We start from the raw sequence: 22,268 nt of genomic DNA, 5'->3' as shown, positions 1-22,268 counted from the left end.
TTCCACATTCACAACATTCATAGGGTTTCTCTCCAGTGTAAAGTTGCTATCTGTATGGGGCTACAATTCTAGCTAGACTGTCTGAAAATTTAATGGGTGGTTGCCATAAATTAGAAGCTTTAGCAAGAGTTTAGATTTTTAAGTATTTATTAAAGAGCATTAGGATCTAATGATCAGAGAAAAGTAAAAATCTAACTACTTCTAAGAGACACCAACTCTTCCTTCCTCCTCCCAGAAGCCTCTTCTCCAATAGGAAACAGGGCAGTCCACACACACACAGCTCCAAGCTAATTGGCTGGCACTTTTGATTGACAGTACCCACTAGCAAACATCACTTCCTGAAGAGAAGGCCTCATGGTTTGCCTCAGGCCAGAGTTCACATTATGTTCCTCCCAGCATGGGGGCGTTATTCCAACTCTCCCACCAGCATGAATTCTTTGATGGTGTGTAAGAGATTTGTAATGAGTAAAGGCTTTCCCACATTCATCACATTTATATGGCTTCTCTCCAGTATGAATTCTTTGATGTTGTGTAAGAGATGAGCTATAGCTAAAGGCTTTCCCACATTCGTCACATTTATATGGCTTCTCACCAGTATGAATTCTTTGATGTTTACTAAGGGATGAGCTTTCACCAAAGGCTTTCCCACATTCATTACATTTATAAGGTTTCTCTCCAGTATGTATTCTCTGATGGTTAATAAGGGATGAGTTAAGACTAAAGGCTTTCCCACATTCATCGCATTCATAAGGTTTTTCTCCTGTGTGAGTTCTCAAATGTTTAGCAAAGGATGAACTATGGCTAAAGGCTTTCCCACAGTCATTACACTCATAAGGTTTTTCTCCAGTATGGATCCTCTGATGCTGGGTAAGAGTGGAGCTGTCACTGAAGGCCTTCCCACATTCATTACATTCGTAGGGTTTCTCTCCAGTATGAACTCTATGATGTAAAATAAGGGATAATCTATGGCTGAAAGACTTCCCACATTCCTTACATTCATAGGGTTTCTCTCCAGTGTGTATTCTTTGATGTTTAATAAAAGATGAACTGTTACTAAAGGCCTTACCACATTCATTACATTCAAAGGGTTTCTCTCCAGTATGAATTCTCTGATGTTGAAAAAGAGATGAGCAATTAGTAAAGGCTTTCCCACATTCAACACATTTATAAGGCTTCTCTCCAGTATGAATTCTTTGATGTCGAGTAAGGGATGAAATGTGGTAGAAGGCTTTCCCACATTCATCACATTTATAAGGCTTCTCTCCAGTATGAAGTCTTTGATGTTGAGTAAGGGATGAACTGTGGCTAAAGGCCTTCCCACATTCACCACATTTATAGGGTTTCTCTCCTGTGTGAACTCTCTGGTGTTGAGTAAGGTGCGAACTGTCACTGAAGGCTTTCCCACACTCACTACATTTATAGGGTTTCTCTCCAGTGTGGACTCTTTGATGCTGAATTAGAGATGCACTGTAGCGAAAGGCTTTCCCACATTCATCACATTCATATGGTTTTTCTCCAGTATGAAGTCTCTGATGTTGAGTAAGAGATGAGCTATAAGTAAAAGCTTTTCCACAGTCAAAGCATTTGTATGGCTTCTCTCCAGTATGAATTCTCTGGTGTTTACTAAGGGATGAGCTGTCACTAAAGGCTTTCCTACATTCATGACAAACATAGGATTTTTTAGCTCCAGTATAAATTTTCTGACATTGAATAAGGAATGTGCTTTTATTGAAGAATTCCCCACCTGCACCATATTGCGTATGAATTTTTTGATGAGCATTGGTGGATGATTTACAGCTGAAAAAATTTTCACATTCATTATATTTATGGCACTTTTCTCTACTGTACTCCATCTGGTGATGAGTATTTCTGAAAGATTTCTCACATTCATTAAATTCACAGGATTTCTTTCCATGATGGCTTATCTGATATTGACTAGAGTTTGCACTCTGAATTAAGGTCTTCTCACTTTTACTGCCTTCATAAAGTTTTTCTCCATTAGGTGTGCTCTGATGCTGAGTAAGATCAGAGTGGTGACTGAAGTCTTTCTGCCATTTATAATATTTGAAAAGTTTCTTGTCTGAAGAAATTCTATTATTTTCTAATACACTAAAATGCTGTTTTATGCTCTTTCCAACTATACTGAATTTATAGGAATTCTTTCCTTTCTGTTGTGAAATAAAGGCTGAATCCAGACTGAATTTTTCCCTTAATTTATTACATTCTTGGACAGGAGATTTTTTAGAAGCATTTTTTTGAGTAAGTGTTACTTGCTTGGAAAGTCCCATCTTCCTCTCTGATCTGATGTCACATTCCCAGATCTCACCTAACTTGTAATCTAAAGGAATTTTTCTTTTCCATCTTTCCTGCAACGATTCTTTCATAGAAATGCTCATATCTGTAGTTGACCCTGTGGTGGTCAAGTTAGTATCCTCATTCTGGAAATCTGAAAGATATGTAAAGATTTTCAATAGCATTTGTTCTCTGTTGAGCTCTAGAGCTCTAAGCCTATTCAGGGAAAGTCAGGCAAAATGACATTGCGTGGGCAATTAACTCTATAGGAAGATTGTTCTCAATGTAAGCCACATTGCTAAGCAGCCAAAATTCAGACAATGAAAGCTATAGATAGTTTTTATAGAGATCTGAGGCTATATAAACTTTGCACTTCTCTCTTTAATGGCACAAGGGTTTCTTACTTGGTAAGGAGGGTAAAGATGCACAGGAGTTGTTCCAAACTATGTCCCATTCTGTGCACGTGCGTGTGTGTGTGTGTGTGTGTGTGTGTGTGTGTGTGTGTGTGTGTGTGTGTGTGTGTGTCTGTAACAGGGTTGTGGTGGTTGTAAGAATGAGTAGAAAAAGAATGGTTTTGACAGATCCTTGAAGGCATGTCACCCTCTAACATCTGGAATCCTTAAATACCCCTCTCATCACTCAGTCATCCAATCTTAAGAAAAAGGCAGAGAAGCCTGCAGATCTTACCATTTCTAATTACTGGCATCCAGGGTAGAAACCCTGTGAAAGAGGCAAGACTTACTGACTTACATTGAACTAGAAAAGTACTATTGGCACAAGAGGCAAGTACTCCTCATGCTTCAAAGTGAGACTGCTCTAAGCCTGTCTAACGACCATTTTTCTCACTGGGTATGGATAAAAGCCACATGGATCACAGTTCTTATTGTTAGTCTTACTAGGTATTTGAATAGCAAAATTTTTAGGTTCTGTTAAATAGTTTCATACCTTCTCCACAGTCCTAGAGAACTCTGAAAGAGAATTTCCATCCCCAAATTTCCCTTTCTGACTGAGCTATTGCATAAGATTTAAGCACAATATGCTTAGAATTAATTTACTAACCTGGATGGTTGACTACTCTTAGGGCTTCCTTCTTTGTGTTCCATTGTGCCGCTCCTTGCTCCAAATGGAGGATCACATCTGTTTTGGAAAATGGAAGCCCTGCTCATGAGGAAAGAAATGGGAAATGGATGTTTGTATGACAGAATCAACTCAGAATTCAGTTCCAGCCCTTGCCTTCCCTGTGAAAGGTGAATATTATAGGAAAAGTCCAGAAGAATGTGCAAAGGACCTCAATGAAGTACATAGCTGATCTAAGCCCAAGAAAGCAATTAGCCTATTTATCCTTCTTCCTGCTAAGAGGAGATCAATAATTCAATTAAAGAAACATGTATTAAGTGTCTAGTATGTGCCTCCCAATCTTTTGAAATAGTGCTATCCAACTGCTCCTTTTTCTGTACTGACACCATTTTATTTTTCTTTTTGATCATTTAATGTTGGTTGTTTCCCCTATAGTCTGTTCTTCAATCTCCATTTTCTTTCATGTTTCACTGAACTTCCTTCCCTTGTAGAAATATCACATGTATCTAAGGCTTCAACTACCACTACAATATAGATGATTCCCAAATTTCTATCTCCAACCACGACCTCTTTACTGATCTCTAGACCCATGCCTCTAGCTATGTACAGTAAATACTCACCTGGTTGTGTCACTGACATTTCAAGTTTAATATATCAAAAATTGACCTTAGTGTGTGTCCACTTCAACCCAGTTTAGAGTAAAATACCTCTGGTACCTATTCTTACTTCTTTATTTTCAAACCTTCTTTAACAGGGGATTTAATTGCTATCCTTCTATTGATTGGCTATTGTCTGTTCTCAAAAAAAGATCAAAATGACATCAGTATGTTGGCATCAAGGTGCAATATGTCCAAGTGTGACTGATCAGGCCAATACTAGCTCAAAAGGTTCTAATATAGGTCTGGCACAAATAGTCCACATGAACATTTAGGGTAGAGATTTCTATAAATTTTCTCATCCCATGTTTTTTTTTTTACACTATTGCATTAGACACCCAACAGGTTTTTCCATGCTTCCTCTTTTTGCATTCCAGGCTATTCATCAAGTAAAAATGCTCATTAATCATAAATCTGGGGCAGCTAGGTGGCACAGTGGATAGAGCACCAGCCCTGGATTCAGGAGGACCTGAGTTCAAATCTGACCTCAGACACTTGACACTTACTAGCTGTGTGACCCTGGGCAAGTCACTTAACCCTCACTGCCCTGCAAAAAAAAAGAAAAATCATAACTCTGGCCATGCCATTCCCCCTTATGAGATCTCCAATGACTCCCTAATACATATGAAGTAAATTTCAAACTTCTGAGACTGGCATTTAAAGCTTTCCACAATCTGGTGCCAGGATTATAGCATTCTTTTCCTCATACTCTACATTTCAGCCAGAGTAGAGTATTCTTTGCTCCTTGAATACACATCATATATTATAGCCTGGAAGATTTTGTTCCCAATGTTCCCTATGCCCAGCATTTTCTCCTTTTTTTCTATTCAACTGTTGAATTCATATGTATCGTTTCCAGATTTAAATGGTGCTTATTCCACAATGCCCTCTCTGGTTCCTTCTGACAGTCACAATTTCCACAAAGCACTTTTCTTTTCTTTTCTTTTCTTTTTTTTTTTTAGTGAAGGCAATTGGGGTTAAGTGACTTGCCCAGGGTCACACAGCTAGTAAGTGTTAAGTGTCTGAGGCTGGATTTGAACTCAGGTACTCCTGAATCCAGGGCCGGTGCCCTATCTGCTTTGCTTTTCTACAATGTAATTATCTTATAACGTGGAGTGTTATAATTATCTGCATTTGTACCTAATCCTTCTACTAGACCACAGACTTGTGAGGGGAGAAAATATGTTGAAACATTGTATTTCTCCCAATGTCTATATCAGTGATGCATCCTTTTAAATAAATGACCAGTGAATAAATTCAATTGAAAACATCATGCTAAATGCATACAAAGACATTAAGATCTAGGTATAGACCAACATTTCAGATAGTATACCAAGATAAGCAAAATGGGTACATGATTAAGACATAAAGTGTGATACATAAGCAAATTAACGATTACCTGTCAGATCTATGAACAAGGGAAGAATTGATGATCAAACAAGAGATTCAGAGAGCATTATGAAATACAAAATGAATCATTTTGATTGCATTAAACTAAAAAGGGGTTACACAAACAAAATCAATGCTACCAAGATTAAAAGGAAAAAGGAAAGCTGGGAAAAAATCTTTACAGCAAGTGTCTCTGAAAAAGGACTCATTTCTCAAATATATAGAGAATTGAGTCAAATTTATAAGAATGCAAGTCATTCTTCAATTGAAAAATGGTCAAAGGATATGAATAGGCAGTTTTCAGATGAAGACATTAAAGATTCCTATAACTATATAAAAATGCTCTAAATCACTATCAATTAGAGACATGAAAATTAAAACACCTTTAGGGAACCACCTCACATCTATCAGATTGGCTCATTTGACAGAAAAGAAAAATGACAAATGTTGGAGAAGATGTGGGAAAATTGGGACACTAATGCACTACTGGTGGAGTTGTGAAGTGATCTAACCATTTCAGAGAGCAATCTGGAACTATGCCCAAAGACCTCATAAAATAGCATTACACTTTAACCTAGAAGTACCACTCCTAGGTCTGTATCCCAAAGAGATCAAAGAAAAAAGGAAAAGGGCATATATGTACAAAAATACTTGTAGGGGGCAGCTAGGTGGCGCAGTGGATAGAGTACCAGCCCTGGAGTCAGGAGTACCTGAGTTCAAATCCGGCCTCAGACACAACGCTTTCTAGCTGTGTGACCCTGGGCAAGTCACTTAACCCCAACTGCCTCACTAAAAAAAAAAACCCAAAAACCAAAAAAACCCAAAAACTTGTAGCAGCTCTTTTTGTGACGGCAAAGAATTAGAAATTGGGGGGATGTCTGTCAATTAAGGAATATCTAAACAAGTTGTGGTATATGAATGTAATGAGATACTATGGGGTTGTAAGAATTGATCAGCAGGCACATTTCAGAAAAAAAAATAATAATAAAGCTAGAAAGACTCACATAAACTGTAGCTGAGTGAACAGAACCAAGAGAACATTGCAGAGTGTCAACAACACTGTGTGATGATCAGCCGTGAGAGACTTAACTCTTCTCAGCAATACAATGATCCAAGACAATGCCAAAAGACTCATGATAGAAACTGCTCTCCATATACAGAAAAAAAGAACTGTGGAGTCTGAATGAAGATTGAAACATACTATTTTTATTTTTGTTAATTTTTTTTTATTGTTGTTGTTTCTTCTTGTGTTGTTTTTTTTTCCTTTTGCTCTGATTCTTCTCTCAAACCATGACTAATGTGGAAATGTTTAACATGATTGCAATGTATAACCTCTATCAGATTGCTTGCTGCCTCCAGGAGAAGGGAAGGAATGGAAGGGGGAAAGATCTAAAAACATGATAAAACTCAAACTGTAGCCTAAGAAGCAATTTTTCTTAGTGATCTTTGCTGTTCAGATGTTTTTTCAGTGGTGTCCACCTCTTTGGGAGCCCATTTGGGGTTTTCTTGACAACGATACTGGAAGAATTTCCTTCTCCAGCTCATTTTACAAATAAGGAAGCTGGGAAAAACAGGGTTGAGAGACTTGCCCAGGGTCACACAGCTAGTAAATGTCTGAGGCTAGATTTGAAGTAAGGAAGATGAGTATTTGTGACCCTAGACACAACACTCTATCCACTACACCACCTAGTGACCCCCTTACCAAGCTAATAAATTTATTTTCCTTTCATTCTGGCTACTCATTTTTTGACCCCTAGTCTTATAGACCTCAAGGTGGGTAGGATTCTCCCTGCATTTGCACAGACCCCAGAATAGGAAATAATTATAATACTACACATTCCCCAATTCAAGAGTCTTTATCAGTTCCCTGTTTTATATGGATACAAATATAAATTATTTGGTATTTTCTCCTTCCTCATCTCAGACCACTGAAAGTCTTCTTTCCCATCTAATGGGATCTGGAAAAAGATGCCATCCTTGAACCTTTTCCCCCTGCCCCTCATCGCCAGCTAAAATATTTTCCCCAAATGCCTCATCTTTGTACTCTCCCCTATACCTTGAACACTTTCCCTTCTCAAATCTTCCTTTAAATCCCAACTAAAATCCTATCCTTTAGAGGAAGCCTTTCCTAACATCTTTTAATTCTAGTGCCTTCCCTCTAATTGTTCCTACCGTTTATCCTGTATACAATTTGTTTCCTGTATATTTGCTTACCTGTCGTCTCCTTCATTAGACTGTAAGCTCTTGGAGGTCAGAGATTGTCTCTTGGCTCTTTTTGTATCCCCAGAGCTTAGCACAATGTACATACTAACCATACGTGTGCTAACGCATCTTTCATTCCCCTTTATCTTATTCTACTATGTATCACACCCTTTTGTAGCCATACATTATGCCCTCATTAGAAAGTAATAAGGGGGGCAGCTAGGTGGCACAGTGGATAGAGCACTGGCCCTGGAGTCAGGAGTACCTGAGTTCAAATCTGGCCTCAGACACTTAACACTTACTAGCTGTGTGACCCTGGGCAAGTCACTTAACCCCAATTGCCTCACTTAAAAAAAAAAAAAAGTAGTAAGAGGGCAGCTAGGTAGCACAGTGAATAAAGCACTGGCCATGGATTCAGGAGGACCTGAGTTCAAAACCAGCCTCAGACACCTGACACTTACTAGCTGTGTGACCCTGGGCAAGTCACTTAGCCCAAATTGCCCCAACTCCCCAAAAAAGTAATAAGGCTGAAGGTACTGTGTTGATGCTGAGCCATCTAACCCTAGTAAAGTACCTTGTACACAGTAGGCATTTAATAAATGTTTAATGAATTTAAGTGTGGAGAACTGAAATCAAAGAGCATCTACATCTTGTGCCCAAGGCTGCAATGCTGACTTTGCTATTTAATACTCTTGAGCATAGCATTTAACCTTTCTGAGCCTCAGTTCCCTCATCTGGAAAATGAATGTGTCAGATGAGATTAATTAAACAGCAATCATGAATTAAGCACTTAATTCGTGCCAGGGATTGTTTTAGCAACAGAAGATTTTAGACAGACAGGATGAGAGATAGATACATGATAGATAGATATGATAGGTAGGTAGAGAAAGAGAGAGAGAGATGATAAGTAGGGAGAGAGAGAGGGAGGGAGATATATGTGTGCTTGTGTGTGTATATATGTGTGTATGTATGTATGTATGTATGTGTGTGTGTATGCATGTATGCATGTATGTATGCATGTACAGTTGATGGTGACCTTAGAGAAGGAAAAGAAACATGTAGGGAGGAAACTAATAAAAGCCTACTGTAGAAAGTGTCATTTGAGCTCGTCCTAGAAGGAAATTCTCAGCCGAAGGATAGCACAGAGCATTCTGAGCATGAGCTCCAGACAGCACAAAGAGATGAGAGATGGTAAGCTGTGTGTAAGGAGTGGCAAGCAGAACAGTATGGCTACACTGCAGAGTTCATGGAGGCAATTAATGTCTAAGACTAGAAAGTGTGAAGAGCCTTTCAGACCTAAATCAATGATCTTATAATTCATTCAGATTAGGAATTTCAGGTCACATGATACCCCATCTCTCCTAGACACTCCCACAAACTATGACAAGAAGAAAACAAGGATTCCACAATATACAGATGCCAAGTCATGGGGCCAACGAGTTCCTTACCAAGGCAGACCAGGTTCCTATAGTTCTCCAGCATCACATCCCAGTACAGGGCCCTCTGTGCAGGGTCCAGGTGCTCCCACTCCTCCTTGGTGAACTCCACAGCCACGTCCTGGAACGTCATTGATTCCTGAAACACCAAACACATCTGTGCTCACCCAGGACTCATCCCCTCATGTGGCTCAGTGGGCAGCACCAGGCCCAGTGTTTTCAAAAGTGTCCTGGATTCAGAAGATACAAAGCAGCCTCAAAGTCTAACGTGACAGAGGGAAGCTAGGTGGTGCAACAGATGATAAAGCACCAGCCCTGGATTCAGGAGAACCTGAGTTCAAATCTGGCTTTAGACACTTGACACTTACTAGCTGTGTGACCCTGGGCAAGTCACTTAACCCTCATTGCCTTGCCAAAAAAAAAAAAAAATTTAATGTGATATTGAGCTTCATTAACAGAATCAGTATCCAGAAGGAAAGAGGTGATATCCATCAGTGGAAAAAACAGCCATTTATTAAGCACCTGCTATACATTCAACACTCTGCTGGGCATCTGGGATAGAAAAGCATGAAATGAAGTAATCACTACCTTCAGGAAGATTATTCTCCATCGCTAAACAGTCTCTACTGTGGTCTTTCCAAGTCAGACCACCCAGAAAACTATGGTTCAAGAAAGGCATCACATTTTATGAGAAGCACTGATAAAGCCTTGAAAGAAAACTGGTCAGGGGCAGCTAGGTGGCACAGTGGATAGAGCACTGGCCCTGGAGTCAGGAGGACCTGAGTTCAAATCCAGCCTCAGACACTTGATGCTTAGTAGCTGTGTGACCCTGGGCAAGTCACTTAACCCTCATTACCCTGAGAAAGAAAGAAAGGACGGAAGGAAGGAAGGAAGAAGTGGGGGTATGAGAGCTCTTCTCTAATATTTGAATGGCTAGAAAGTAGAAGACATTAGCCTTCTTTCACTTGGTTGAAATAGAAACAATAGGTAAAAATTGCAGAGGGACTGATTTCAGCTCAACATAAAAAACAAAACAAAACAAAAAAAACCTTACAAGTAGAGCTTATGAGATAACTCTAGAGATACCACATATTCCCTCCATAGAGGTCTTCATATGAAACCTCTGGGGGTGGGGGGGTCCTCTGTTCTGGTGTAGATAAGTCTAATAAGTGGCCTTTGAAATGGCTTTTAACTCTGAGATTATGTAACTAAATGTATAGACTCAAATGTTTATTAAGTGACTGTTATTTCTGGAGCTTTGTGTTCCAATTACTTGGGAAAAGTACAAAGAAGAAGAAATATCACAGTCGCTGCTCTCAAGGGCATCTCTCTCTTGGTGGAGCATGTTGGGCCCAAGTGGATGGTGGAGACAGATCAGGTTATTTGATGCTTTATGTCACCTCTGGCTCACCGTGAGTAACTATTTTGACAACTACTATTTCCATAGTGTTTTTTGTTTTTAGTGAGGCAATTGGGGTTAAGTGACTTGCCCAGGGTCACACAGCTAGTAAGTGTTAAGTGTCTGAGGCCGGATTTGAACTCAGGTACTCCTGACTCCAGGGCCGGTGCTCTATCCACTGCGCCACCTAGTTGCCCCATATTTCCATAGTGTTTTAAGGTTGCTCACAACAACCCCATAAGGTGAATAACAAAAGTGATAGCATCCCCATTTTGCACATCAAGAAACTGAGGGGGGCAGTTAGACGGCACAGTGGATAGAGCACTGGCCCTGGATTCAGGAGGATCTGAGTTCAAATCCAGCCTCAGACACTTAACACTTACTAGCTGTGTGACCCTGGGCAAGTCACTTAACCCCAATTGAGTCACACCAAAAAAAAGAAAGGGGGGGGGGCAGCTAGATGGTGCAGTGGATAGAGTACTGGCCCTGGAGCAGCCTCAGACACTTAACACTTACTAGCTGTGTGACCCTGGGCAAGTCATTTAACCCCAACTGCCTCACTTAAAAAAAAAAAAAACCAAAACACCTACACACTGATGCTTTTAATAAATGAAATTTCATTTTATCTTTCCTAGATTTTAAATTTATTGCCTTGTCATTTAATGTATCAATAAAGAAGCATGTGCTACTATATCACCATTTTAAAATACTTTGATTACTATATTTTAATATGATTAACTTCTATTGCCATGTATTTTATTTTATGCATTTGAAAATGTTTTTCTGATAAGGGGCCCATAGGTTTGACCAAACTGTCAAAAAGGTCCAAGAAACAAAAAAGCATTAAGAGTCCCTACTCACACCTAAGTTAATTTACTTATTCAGTGCTACACCAATGAGACTACCTAAAAATTATTTGAGTTAGAAAAAATAATAACAAAATTCATCTGGAAGAAGAAGTCAAGAATATCAAGGGAACTAATGAAAAAAAAATGCACAGGAAGGGGAGCTAGACATATCAAGTCTGAAACTATACTATAAAGCAGCAGTCATCAAAAGTATTTGGTACTGGCTGAGAAATAGAGTGGTGGATCAATGGAATAGGTTGGGCACAAGGGACACAGTAGTAAATGACTTTACGAAAGTACTTATGTACTGTTTGATAAACCCAAAGACTACAGCTTCTGGGATAGGGACTCAGTCAAGATAGGCATAGACCAGCATCTTACACTGTATGCCAAAACAAAGTAAAATGGGTACATGATTTAGACACAAAGAGTGGTACCACAGGTAAATTAGGAGAGGAAGGAGTAGTGTCAGCGCAGTGCCTGACACAGAGATTAGGCACTTAATATTGACTGGTGACTGAGTGATTAAACCTGGCACCAAACCAGGTAGCATACTGACATTCCCTGACAACCTCACCCCAGTCTTTCTACTGCCTGTATCCCTAGGTCCCTAGAGTTTGAAGAAAGAGCAGGCTGATTCACTGCCCCAGGACCGCAAAGGAAACCAATTATATTGAAATACAGTTATCAGAGCTAGAATTGCTGTCAGTGGAAACCTGGGAGCCAAGTTTTGAGCTGCAATGACAGGAAGCTGACACGAGGTGGCAGCAATCACCTCACGGTCTAAATCCAGTCAATAATTATGACTAAGATTTTGCCGTGTTTTTGCACTTTGAGCTGGAAAGCACTCAGATATCATTTGGCCCAACCTGTACCTGAGCAGATTTCTCCCTGTGTATCATCCCCAACAAGGGATCATAGAGTCTGAGAACCTCAGCGTTGGAGGAGACGTCAGTGGGCATACTGTATGAGAACTCAGCATCTCCTCTAGCAGTTAATTTGATTGCCAGAAAGTTCTCAAACAGAGCTCTGTGACTTCGGGCACTGGCTCTGTTGTGGGGCCAAGCGGAAGGATACATTCCTGTCACACTTCTACCTCTTAGCTTTTGCACATGCTGTTCTTCACCCTGGGATTCTCCTTCACCATCCTCTCTAACCAAGCAGCTTCTACCTTTTCATGAAGTTTCCCCGGCTCCCTCCAAGTCTATACTTGTCTCCTTTTTCAGAGTCAAGGCACAGGCCAGTGAGCAAAGGGTTACGCATCCTGAGATGTGAACTTAAAATCTGGCTTGTTTGGCTTGCATAAATCCCTTCACCTCTGCCTGGACAGCGGCTGCCGTTGGGGTTTCAGGTGTCAAACCCTGGCTGAAGTGCCCCAGACCAGGCCCACAAAACTCTAGAGTCTTCTCCCAGCTAGATTAAAATATAACTGAGAAGTGTTTAACAAAAATAAATAAAAACACAATGCAACACAGATAATGTTAATTTGCTTTTTGTTTTTGTTTTTGTTTTTTTTTGGCAAGGAAATGAGGGTTAAGTGACTTCCCAGGGTCACACAGCTAGTGAGTGTCAAGTGTCTGAGACCATATTTGAACTCAGGTCCTCCTGAATCCAGGGCCAGTGCTTTATCCACTGTGCTACCTGGCTGCCCCATTAGACTAACTTTCTTTTTTTTTTTTTTTTTTTTTAGTGAGGCAATTGGGGTTAAGTGACTTGCCCAGGGTCACACAGCCAGCAAGTGTTAAGTGTCTGAGGCCGGATTTGAACTCAGGTACTCCTGACTCCAGGGCCGGTGCTCTATCCACTGCGCCATCTACCTGCCCCTAGACTAACTTTCTTAACAATCTTGTTCAAATCCCACAGAGCTGGGGAAACCACAGTGTTCTACTAAGATTTGGGTAGGGATAAATTCTTTGAACAGATTGCCCAAGGCTGGGGGTAACTTAGAAGTAAATGACATGATGAAAGTTTAGTTGAATAGGTTCAATAACTTGTTGCAATATTCATTCTCTCATTAATTGTTGACCAATCAGAGTTGATTACCACCCTTAGGAACACCCCCTTCCAATGGGCACAAAAGCCAAGAGCCTGCCACCATGATTGTCTTTGGTCTAAGAGAGAAACAGCCAAATGAACATCCTTTTATTAAAATGCTGGCATCATGAATAAAATTATTAAATGGCTCAGAAATTGTCTCTCGAACTTTTTAACCACCAGTCTGACACCCAAGATGGCATTTAAACAAAAAGAAAGCTCCACTTGCCTGAGAGCCAGCTGTCAGGGGCAAGCAGGCCATCCCCTCCGCTTCTCTGGTGCCCTCGGGGAGAAAGGAACCACCCTCAGATGGCAAACCTAGGGAGAAGAAAGGAAGCAAGAGGCTGAGTCCAAGACTTACCAGGCTAATAGGTAGAGATAGTCTCTCCCAACTCTCACTTGCCCTACCAAGAAGAAAAGGCAGCGTGTCTCCTGGAGTCAGGGAGGTCTGGAGTCTGGGATTGGAATCTCTCATTTGCCTTTTATTACATTTGATTACAACATCCCACAGATGCTTAACTGACTGTTTCCTGTTAATATTGATCTCATTTGGCTAAAAGTTGATTCATAGAATGATAGAATTTAGGGAAGAACTTTTGACATTCCTCAGGTAAGAAAGCCAGAGGTCTGAGCTTACTCAAGTGATGGAGTTATTTGTGAAAGTATTCCGGGGCGGCTAGGTGGCGCAGTGGATAGAGCAACTGTCCCTGGAGTCAGGAGGACTTGAGTTCAAATCTAGCCTCAGACACTTAACACTTACTAGCTGTGTGATCGTGGGCAAGTCACTTAACCCTAATTGCCTCACTTAAAAAAAAAAAAGAAAGAAAAGAAAGTATTCCCCAGCTGCCAACTTCAGACATGAAAATCTCCTGCAGCAATCAGCCCACCATGAACTCTTAAAATGTAGCTTAGGGGGCAGCTAGGTGGCGCAATGGATAGAGCACCAGCCCTGGAGTCAGGAGGACCTGAGTTAAAATCTGGCACTTAACACACTTACTAGCTGTGTGACCTTGGGCAAGTCACTTAACTCTCATTGCCCAACCAAATAAAAACAAAAAAACAAAAACAAAAAAAAATGTAGCTTAGTCTGTAACCTGACTTAGCTGGCCAATGGAAACTGTTTTACTAGGTTTGTTTCCTTAAAGTTAAACTTTTATAATTTCAACTTTTAAGACACTGAAGAAAACATGGGATTATGAAACTGTCTTTTTACCTTTTATAGCCTAAAAGAATGGGTATGAGATTGCAATATGTAAAAAATTATTTCTCTATCTTTCTGTCTTAATTTTCTCTATAAAAGTTTGTCAGAAATTTCAATCTAGCTTCAGGGTTATTTTTTCTGAATCCCAAACCAGTGCTTAAGAATGATAAAAGCGGGGGCAACTAGATGGCACAGTGGATAGAGCACTGGCCTTGGATTCAGGGGGACCTGAGTTCAAACCCGGCCTCAGACACTTGACACTTACTAGCTGTGTGACCCTAGGCAAGTCACTTAACCTTCATTGCCTCACCAAAAAAAAAAAAAAAAAAAAAGAATGATAAAAGCAAAGAATTTATTTCAGAAGCAGTAAGCTACAGTTATGGGACACCATAGTGCACCTCATCTTCTGTAGTTCAAATCTGATCTCAGACACTTACTAGCTGGGTGTCCCTGGGCAAGTCACTTGTTACCATTTGCCTCAGTTCCTCATCTGTAAAATGATCTGGAGAAGGAAATGGCAAACCATGCCAAGAATAGCCCAAATGGGGTCACAAAGAGCCAAACATGACTGAAAAACAACTGAAAAATAAATCTACCATATGATCCCAAAGAGGAAATATTTCTCCCATAACAATGAGGGTTAAGTGACTTCCCCAGGGTCACACAGCTAGTAAGCGTCAATTGTCTGTGTCTAGATTTGAACTCCAGTCCTCCTGAATCCAGGGCCAGTGCTTTATCTACTGCGCCACCCAGTGGCCCCTGTTTTTCCCTCATTCTTGAAGAGGACCATGACGTCAGGGTGACGTCATGACTTGCAATGAATTGGATTTAAGTGAGGGAGGGCTGTGCAAGGTCACCAACCTCACTGTCTCCTCCAGAGTCATCTTCGTCCAGTGGCAAGATATACATCAGGACAACTGGAGATGATCCTGGATATTTTTAAGGCAATTGCAGTTACCAGGGTCACACAGCTAGTAAGTATCAGAGGTGAAGTCTTCCCAACTTCTTGGCCAGTGCTCCATCCACTGCACCACTTAGCTGCCCCTGCCTCTAATAAGATCATGATAGAGGAAGGCAAAAGCAGAATGTGTAGTCATTCAATTCCAACCCTTGGCCTTGGCTGTATGGAGTCCTCTTGGTTGAAAAAGCAGGCTACAGAGCTCAAAAGGTGGGAATCTCTGTGCCCAGGACCATGTGAATAATGAGGCTTAAACACCTGTATGTGCTATAAATCTTATTTCTATTAAATCAGAAGACGTGTGGTGTATGGGACCTGCAGTACTCCTAAGCAAGGCCTAAAGCTGATTAAAATGTAATTTGGGGGGGTCGGCTAGGTGGCACAATGGACAGAGCACTGGCCCTGAATTCAGGAGGACCTGAGTTCAAATCCAGCCTCAGACACTTGACACTTACTAGCTGTGTGACCCTGGGCACTTAACCCCAGTTGCCTCACCAAAAAAAAAAAAAAAAAAGTAATTGGAGGGTTGGGGGTAGGGGGGCCAGCTAGATGGCTCAGTAGATAAAGAACCTGCCCTGGATTCAGGAGGACCTGAATTCAAATCCAGCTTAAGACACTTGACACTTACTAGTTGTGTGACCCTGGAAAAATCACTTAACCCTCATTGCTCCACCAAAAAAAAAAATGTAATTGGGAAATATTTAACAAAATAAATAAAAATACAATAAAACAGATAACATTATATTTTAAGCCAAGTAAATGTGCTTCTCCTGTGGGGATGTTATGCCCTCTTTCTATGTGAGTTTGACACCACTCTATCAAATGACTCAAAGTCTAGTGGTGTGACTCCCCATCTATCCATATTTCTTCACTCTATAGAATTCTTGCCAATGTCCTCCTGTGTCCTCCACTGAAAACAAAAGGGAGATGATCAGAACAGGAAATGCCCACATCTACTCAGGCACAGTCCATCAAGCACTTCAAATAGAAGTATCAGCTTCAAAAGCTCACCCCCTTCCCTTCCCCAACCCTCTATACTTCTCACCTTCTTCCTCAAACAGTTGAGGTAGGTCCTCCACCAGGCTCACCACCTCCATGATGTTCACCTGGTGGGGTGACTTCACACCCAAGTCCTGAATCTATCCCCTGAGGTAGAATTAGAAATGGAACCAGCACCAGTATCTCTGGGGTCTACTCCTCCTTGTGAACTTCCAGCCCTGGCCCCAGCCACAGAACACAACTTCATTGGGTCTCATTCAGAACCTCCCAAGGTCGGCCACATCTGGAAACTGAAACAATAATATTATGATTGTCGTAACCACTGACATTTTAAAAACTATTTATATCTTTTGTTTTGGTATAGCCTTCATTTTCAACATATACCTCTCCTCCGTAATCTAAGAACATCCCTTTGATGTAGGAGACAAGAAAGGGCTTAATAGAAAAACCTAAGCTTTAATTCAGATGTGAGCTCTAAGAGGGATTCAGACCCCAGTTAATGAATAACTTAAGATATGGGAAACAAGTCAGGGCCTAGGTTCTCTTACATTAATCACCACCCATAACAAAAACATAAAGAGGCAGGTCAGAGAGATTTTAACCATAACAATGATCCATTGACAGGGTATAGAAATTCAAACTGGAAATAGGTGATAAATGAAGATATTTTGAAAGTAGATATGGGAATCAAAAAGTGACATGCACAAAACAGAGCAAATTTGTCCCCAGATTCACCTTATGACATGTAAACCCCCAAAACACACCTCCATGGAAAAAGGTACCTGCCTCAGGGGTTGGCTTAGGACCCCAGGAACTCCAAATTAAGATAAGCCCTCCCCTGTACCTCCCTAAAGTGGAGATTATTATAATGAGACTGATAATCAATTTATCCATACTATAAATATAACTGTCTTTTCTTTCACTATGAGAGATACCTTTCCATTTTTCTGCTTTTCTCCCTGTGTTCACTCAGAGTATTGCAATAAAACTTGGGAAACTGAGTCACTGAATCTTGTAATTCTTTTGGGATGACTCATGATCAATTTGTCCCCAGTTCCATCCCAAACACCATGAACCAGAACGAGTGTATACACTACTTGTAGTCATCACCTAAGAGGAGAAGTGGAGAATAAAATGGTAATAACTTTTGATGAAAGAAGAGGTGACTGATAAGTAAAGATGCATAAATTAAAATGTATGTTACCAAACAATTAAAGTTACTTGTGTTGATTGTGATGGTTAAAATAATTACTCTAGACACATGTTTGGGATAAACTTATCAATTTATCAATTTCTATGGAAAGCACATGGCTACCTGTCCAGGTTTTTTATCTATTTTCATAAGAGGCAGGTCATGATACATTAATCAAATCTAATTGGTTAATGTAATTAAAGATGGATTACATCAGATCTCCCTATATGGTAATCAATCTTAAGAATTCAACCCCCAAGGGCAGCTAGGTGGTGAAGTGGATAAGAGCACCCGCCCCGGATTCAAGAAGACCTGAGTTCAAAAGTCACTTAACCCCAATTGCCTCACACACACCAAAAAAAAGAATTCAATCCCTACCCAGACTGCTCCAGGACTGGCTACTATTTGGGTATAGTCCAGGGGGGACAGAGTCTAGCTGACAATATGTAACTATGTTTAAAATCTAAATGTTGGGTTTTAATCTGCCCCCCCCACCCAGTTTTGGGGGGTAAACTGGCTAACATCACTGATAAATTCAGCACGAGTTTAGGCTTTTAAGGATTTATTCAAATATATTATAAATTAGTGAAGAGAGAAAGAGATTGAGAACAGATTCCTTATTGCATGGAAAATCCTGGCTTGGATCTATTCTGTATAGCCAGAGAGGAAAAACAAACTCCTTTCCTAGCAGCCCACAGGGAAATCCCTCACCTCTCAGACCAGGGGGACCCTCCAGTCTGCCGCCAAGCCGGTTCCTCCACAAAATAAAGAGACCAGTTCTGCCAGCGAGCCTCCACTTCCTAGTTCCTGTCTCCTCCCCGAAAGGGGACGTCCTTCAAGCTGATTGGTTGAGTGGTCTCTTGCTGATGTCAGTAGTACCCCGGGTCTGAGAACAACTCGTCACTCAGGGCCAATCAGGTGTGGTCTCACTTCCCTACTGAGTCATTTCCAGTGGCTCCCAATTGCCTCGGTTTAGCTTTTAGAGCCCTACACAGCCTGACAACAACCTACCTTTCTAGCATTGCATACACTACTCTCCTCTCTTAATCTGATTCAGTCCAACTGGACACTCTCAGCTCTTCATCAATTCTGTCTCCAGCCTTTCCACACCTGGATTACACTACCTTTCCCTTTCCCCCTTCCATCCATACAGGGCACAAGCACATCCACCAGAGGGCTTTCTTGCCTAACCGCATTTGAATGTCCTAGGATATGATTGTGCCAAAAGACATGCCAATTTCAAATAACACAAAGAAAAAATAAACAATTCATTGAGTTAGGGTGGCACCAAAAGACAGCAAGATAGCTAGCTAGACAGACAGTCATATACATATATAAGTATTTACACACATATGTGTGTATAAATATAGATAGCATATGTATATACACACGATATATACACATATGTGTTTATATGTACATGCACTATGCATACACATGTGTGTATGTACACACTATACATACACATGTGTGTATACACTATATATGTACACATGTATGTACAAATGCACAGTACATAGAGCTCTGGGTCTGGGTTCAGGAAAACCAGAGTTCAAATCTGGACTCAGACACTTACTATTTGACCCTGGGCAAGTCACTTAACCCTGTTTACCTCAGTTCCTCATCTGTAAAATGAAGGAAATTGTGAACCACTCCAGTATCTCTGCCAAGAAAATCCCAGATAGGGTCACAAAGAGTCAGACGTGACTGAACAACAAAAATATGTTTATGCACTCACACACATGAAAACTCAGAAAGGAACACAGAAATAGGGTGATTTTGCTATTTCCCTGTCAAGGTTTTTGTTTACATTTTTTAAACTGTAAAAATAACAGGATAAGAAAAGGGAATCCCTGGGGTGGAAGAGGGGGCATAATGTATATGCATTCTCAGTGACAGTTTTGTCCTTGCTTGTATGCTTTGAAATTTGCGATTGTTAATGGTTCCAATATTTACTTATTTTTAAGTCTGGAAGGTTGTGAAGGTAACACTGCATGAGGGATGACGGCATAGGCAGAAAGACCTCGTGAGTGACTTAAGGCAGAGAACAGTAGGAGGGTGGAAGGAAAGTTGTCATGGCGCTAGACAGAAATGAGAGATGTCTGTGAGATGAACCCCCCACCGCCTCGAACTGATTGGAGGGGTGAAAGAAGAGGAAGAGTCCTGAAAACAGGGGACACGGGGGAGTGGTGGCATTTGAAGGCGTCCCTGATGACAGGAAGAAGATTTCATTTGGGGGCAGCTAGGTGGCGCAGTGAATAGAGCACTGGCCCTGGATTCAGAAGGACCTGAGTTCAAATCCAGCCTCAGACATTTATCATTTACTTACTAGCTGTGTGACCCTGGGCAAGTCACTTAACCCTCTTTGCCCCGCAAAAAAAAAAAAAAAAAGAAGAAGAAGAAGAAGATTTCATTTGTGAAAAGGTTTCTGCCTTTCGGGAGAAATGCCTGTGCCCTGGGGGCTTCCATGTGAAAGAGTGTCATGGCCAAGTTTTTCAAGCCCAGAATAGGGTCTCCACCCTATTTGCGGACGCAAGCCGGAGACTCAAGAGCAGCATCTTGAGAAACGCAAAGGCCAGAGAAGAAGACATCTCTCTACTCTACCCCCGCTCACTTTCACAGGAGGAGGAACCTGAGGGGCTGGAGAAAGGAAAACGAGGCTTAGTGCCCAGGGGCAGAGGAGGGAGGGAGGGAGGAGGGGGTTGTCACATAGGTGCTGGATGCGAATTCAGATTCTCCGGACTCCCCAGCCCCGCGCTCTCCTTGGTCCATGGTCTCTGTACTCTGGAGCGATATCCTCCCTACCCCAGCGCTTGGCCCTTAGTGGGCGCTCATTAAATGTTGGTGGACCGAAAGAGCTAGAGGTTGGCCAAGCCTCGGAGAGAAGAGGGCTCCCCCCCGCCCCCCTCCCCCTGAGAATGAAGAATTTCAGGTGTGGGAGAGCGCTGAGAGTGCGTGACACCAACCCCACGGTGGGGATAGCGCCAAGGGAGCTGGAGGAAGGGGACGCGGGTTCGAATCCCAGATCCATACAGCTGTAACCCTAAGTGACCTTGGACGGGTCACTTTGTTCTTTCAATAACCAAGCATTTGAAACGCCTATGTTGTCCCAGGCTCTGGAGATTGGGGCGGGGAGGGAGGGGAGAGGGTGCCTCTCGGAGCCTCAGTTTTCCCCACTTGGTAAAATGAGGTCAAAGGATCTGGGTTCGAATTCTGCCTCCCACCCTGACTAATCAAGCAGTATTTATTAAACGCTTTCTCTGCGTCAGGAGCTGGGGAGACACTCACTATACGTGTAACCTTGGACTCTCCTGCCTCCTCTCCGGCTTCAGTTTCCGCCCCCTGCACAAGGTTGGGGATGTTCGCAATGATCCCCGGTGCTCCTCTCGGCGGTGACCTCCCCAGACTGGCCTCGCGATCTCGGCGCTATGGGCCTGGCTCTGCACTGACCTGGTCCCAGCGCTCGCCCGCCGAGAGGGCTGTGAACACACCGGACTAGGCCGTCTCTGCTCGGATGGTAGAGGACCCGGAGCTGGCAGCGTGCAGGGGCCGGAGCCGGGGGCCGCGGGTGCGCCTGCGCAGAGCCCGTCTGGACCAAAGAAAGAGACAAGATGGAGACTGCCGCGGGGAGCGGATCTCCTAGAGCTTACAGGGTCCGAGCTGGGACGGACCCAGGGAGGGAGGGAGGGTCCCTAGAACCGAGAGGGGCTTTGCTGGGAGGGAGGGACCTTAGATCATCAATCAATCAAAAAGCATTTAACAGATACTTGCAGGCACTCTGTTAGGTGCGTGCTGGGGATTCAAAAAGTTAAAAAATACAAATAAAAATGAAACAGTCCCTGCCTCCAGGGAGCTTTCCCTCTAGTCCTAGGAGATTAAATGGATAGGTACATAGGTACATAAACACGAGAGAGAGAGGGGAGAGAGAGAAAAAAGAAGAGGAGGAGGAGGAAGGGAGGGAAGGGAGAGACAGAGAAAAAGGAGAGAGACAAGAGACAGAGAAACAGGGATAGGACAGAGACAAGAGACAGCGAAACAGGTCTGTGCTGGTCAACTCCCCTTCTAGACGTCTAGAAAGGGAAAATTAGCCTTTTAAAAAGAATTTTATAATTTCATGATTACTTCGTTCTTCTAAATGACCCGCTCCTAATGATACAGTTTTATCAATCTATCTATATATGATTGTGATTGACAATACATACAACTTTGCCATCTTGATTTTCTGATTGTTAAAAGAAAGAATGGTTGTATGTTTCATATGGTAGTGATGTCAGTGCAGTTTTATTTTTAATCTAAGTTGTTGCAGTTTTCAAATTAACTTCTCACTTATGGGACTTGTAGGAAGTTGTACAACTTGGATGTTTATTGGTTTTTTGCATCGTCTTCATTCTTTTGGCATTATTTAATAAGAATAATAGCTTGGGGCAGCTAGGTGGTGCAGTGGATAAAGCACCGGCCCTGGATTCAGGAGTACCTGAGTTCAAATCCGGCCTCAGACACTTGACACTTCCTAGCTGTGTGACCCTGGGCAAGTCACTTAACCCCGATTGCCCGCCAAAAAAAAAAAGGCTTGCCTTTGTATAAC

General features: G+C 41.8%; 1 protein-coding gene across 5 annotated transcripts; it reads right to left on the bottom strand.

Annotated features, from left to right (window-relative positions):
• Window positions 1–230: 230 nt before the first annotated feature.
• LOC122750479 (zinc finger protein 2 homolog) lies at window positions 231–21,236 on the bottom strand. Of its 5 annotated transcripts, none has more exons than XM_043997215.1 (6): window positions 20,972–21,236; window positions 16,538–16,781; window positions 13,563–13,651; window positions 9,065–9,191; window positions 3,352–3,450; window positions 231–2,446 (listed from the first exon to the last, which is right to left on the bottom strand). In XM_043997215.1, the coding sequence occupies exons 2-6, from the start codon at window positions 16,587–16,589 to the stop codon at window positions 288–290; spliced, it is 2,526 nt and encodes an 841-aa protein (XP_043853150.1). In that variant the 5' UTR covers window positions 16,590–16,781; window positions 20,972–21,236; the 3' UTR covers window positions 231–287. The 5 variants fall into 5 exon arrangements, with proteins under 5 accessions (XP_043853150.1, XP_043853152.1, XP_043853151.1 ...); XM_043997217.1 differs by having other exon boundaries at window positions 21,134–21,227; XM_043997216.1 differs by lacking the exon at window positions 20,972–21,236 and adding an exon at window positions 18,395–18,478.
• Window positions 21,237–22,268: the final 1,032 nt, after the last annotated feature.

This window comes from Dromiciops gliroides, chromosome 3 (genome assembly GCF_019393635.1).
Source record: "Dromiciops gliroides isolate mDroGli1 chromosome 3, mDroGli1.pri, whole genome shotgun sequence".
NCBI classification, from domain to species: domain Eukaryota; kingdom Metazoa; phylum Chordata; class Mammalia; order Microbiotheria; family Microbiotheriidae; genus Dromiciops; species Dromiciops gliroides.
The sequence above is the reverse complement of the archived record's forward strand: the minus strand, read 5'-3'. Positions and strand labels throughout refer to the sequence as shown.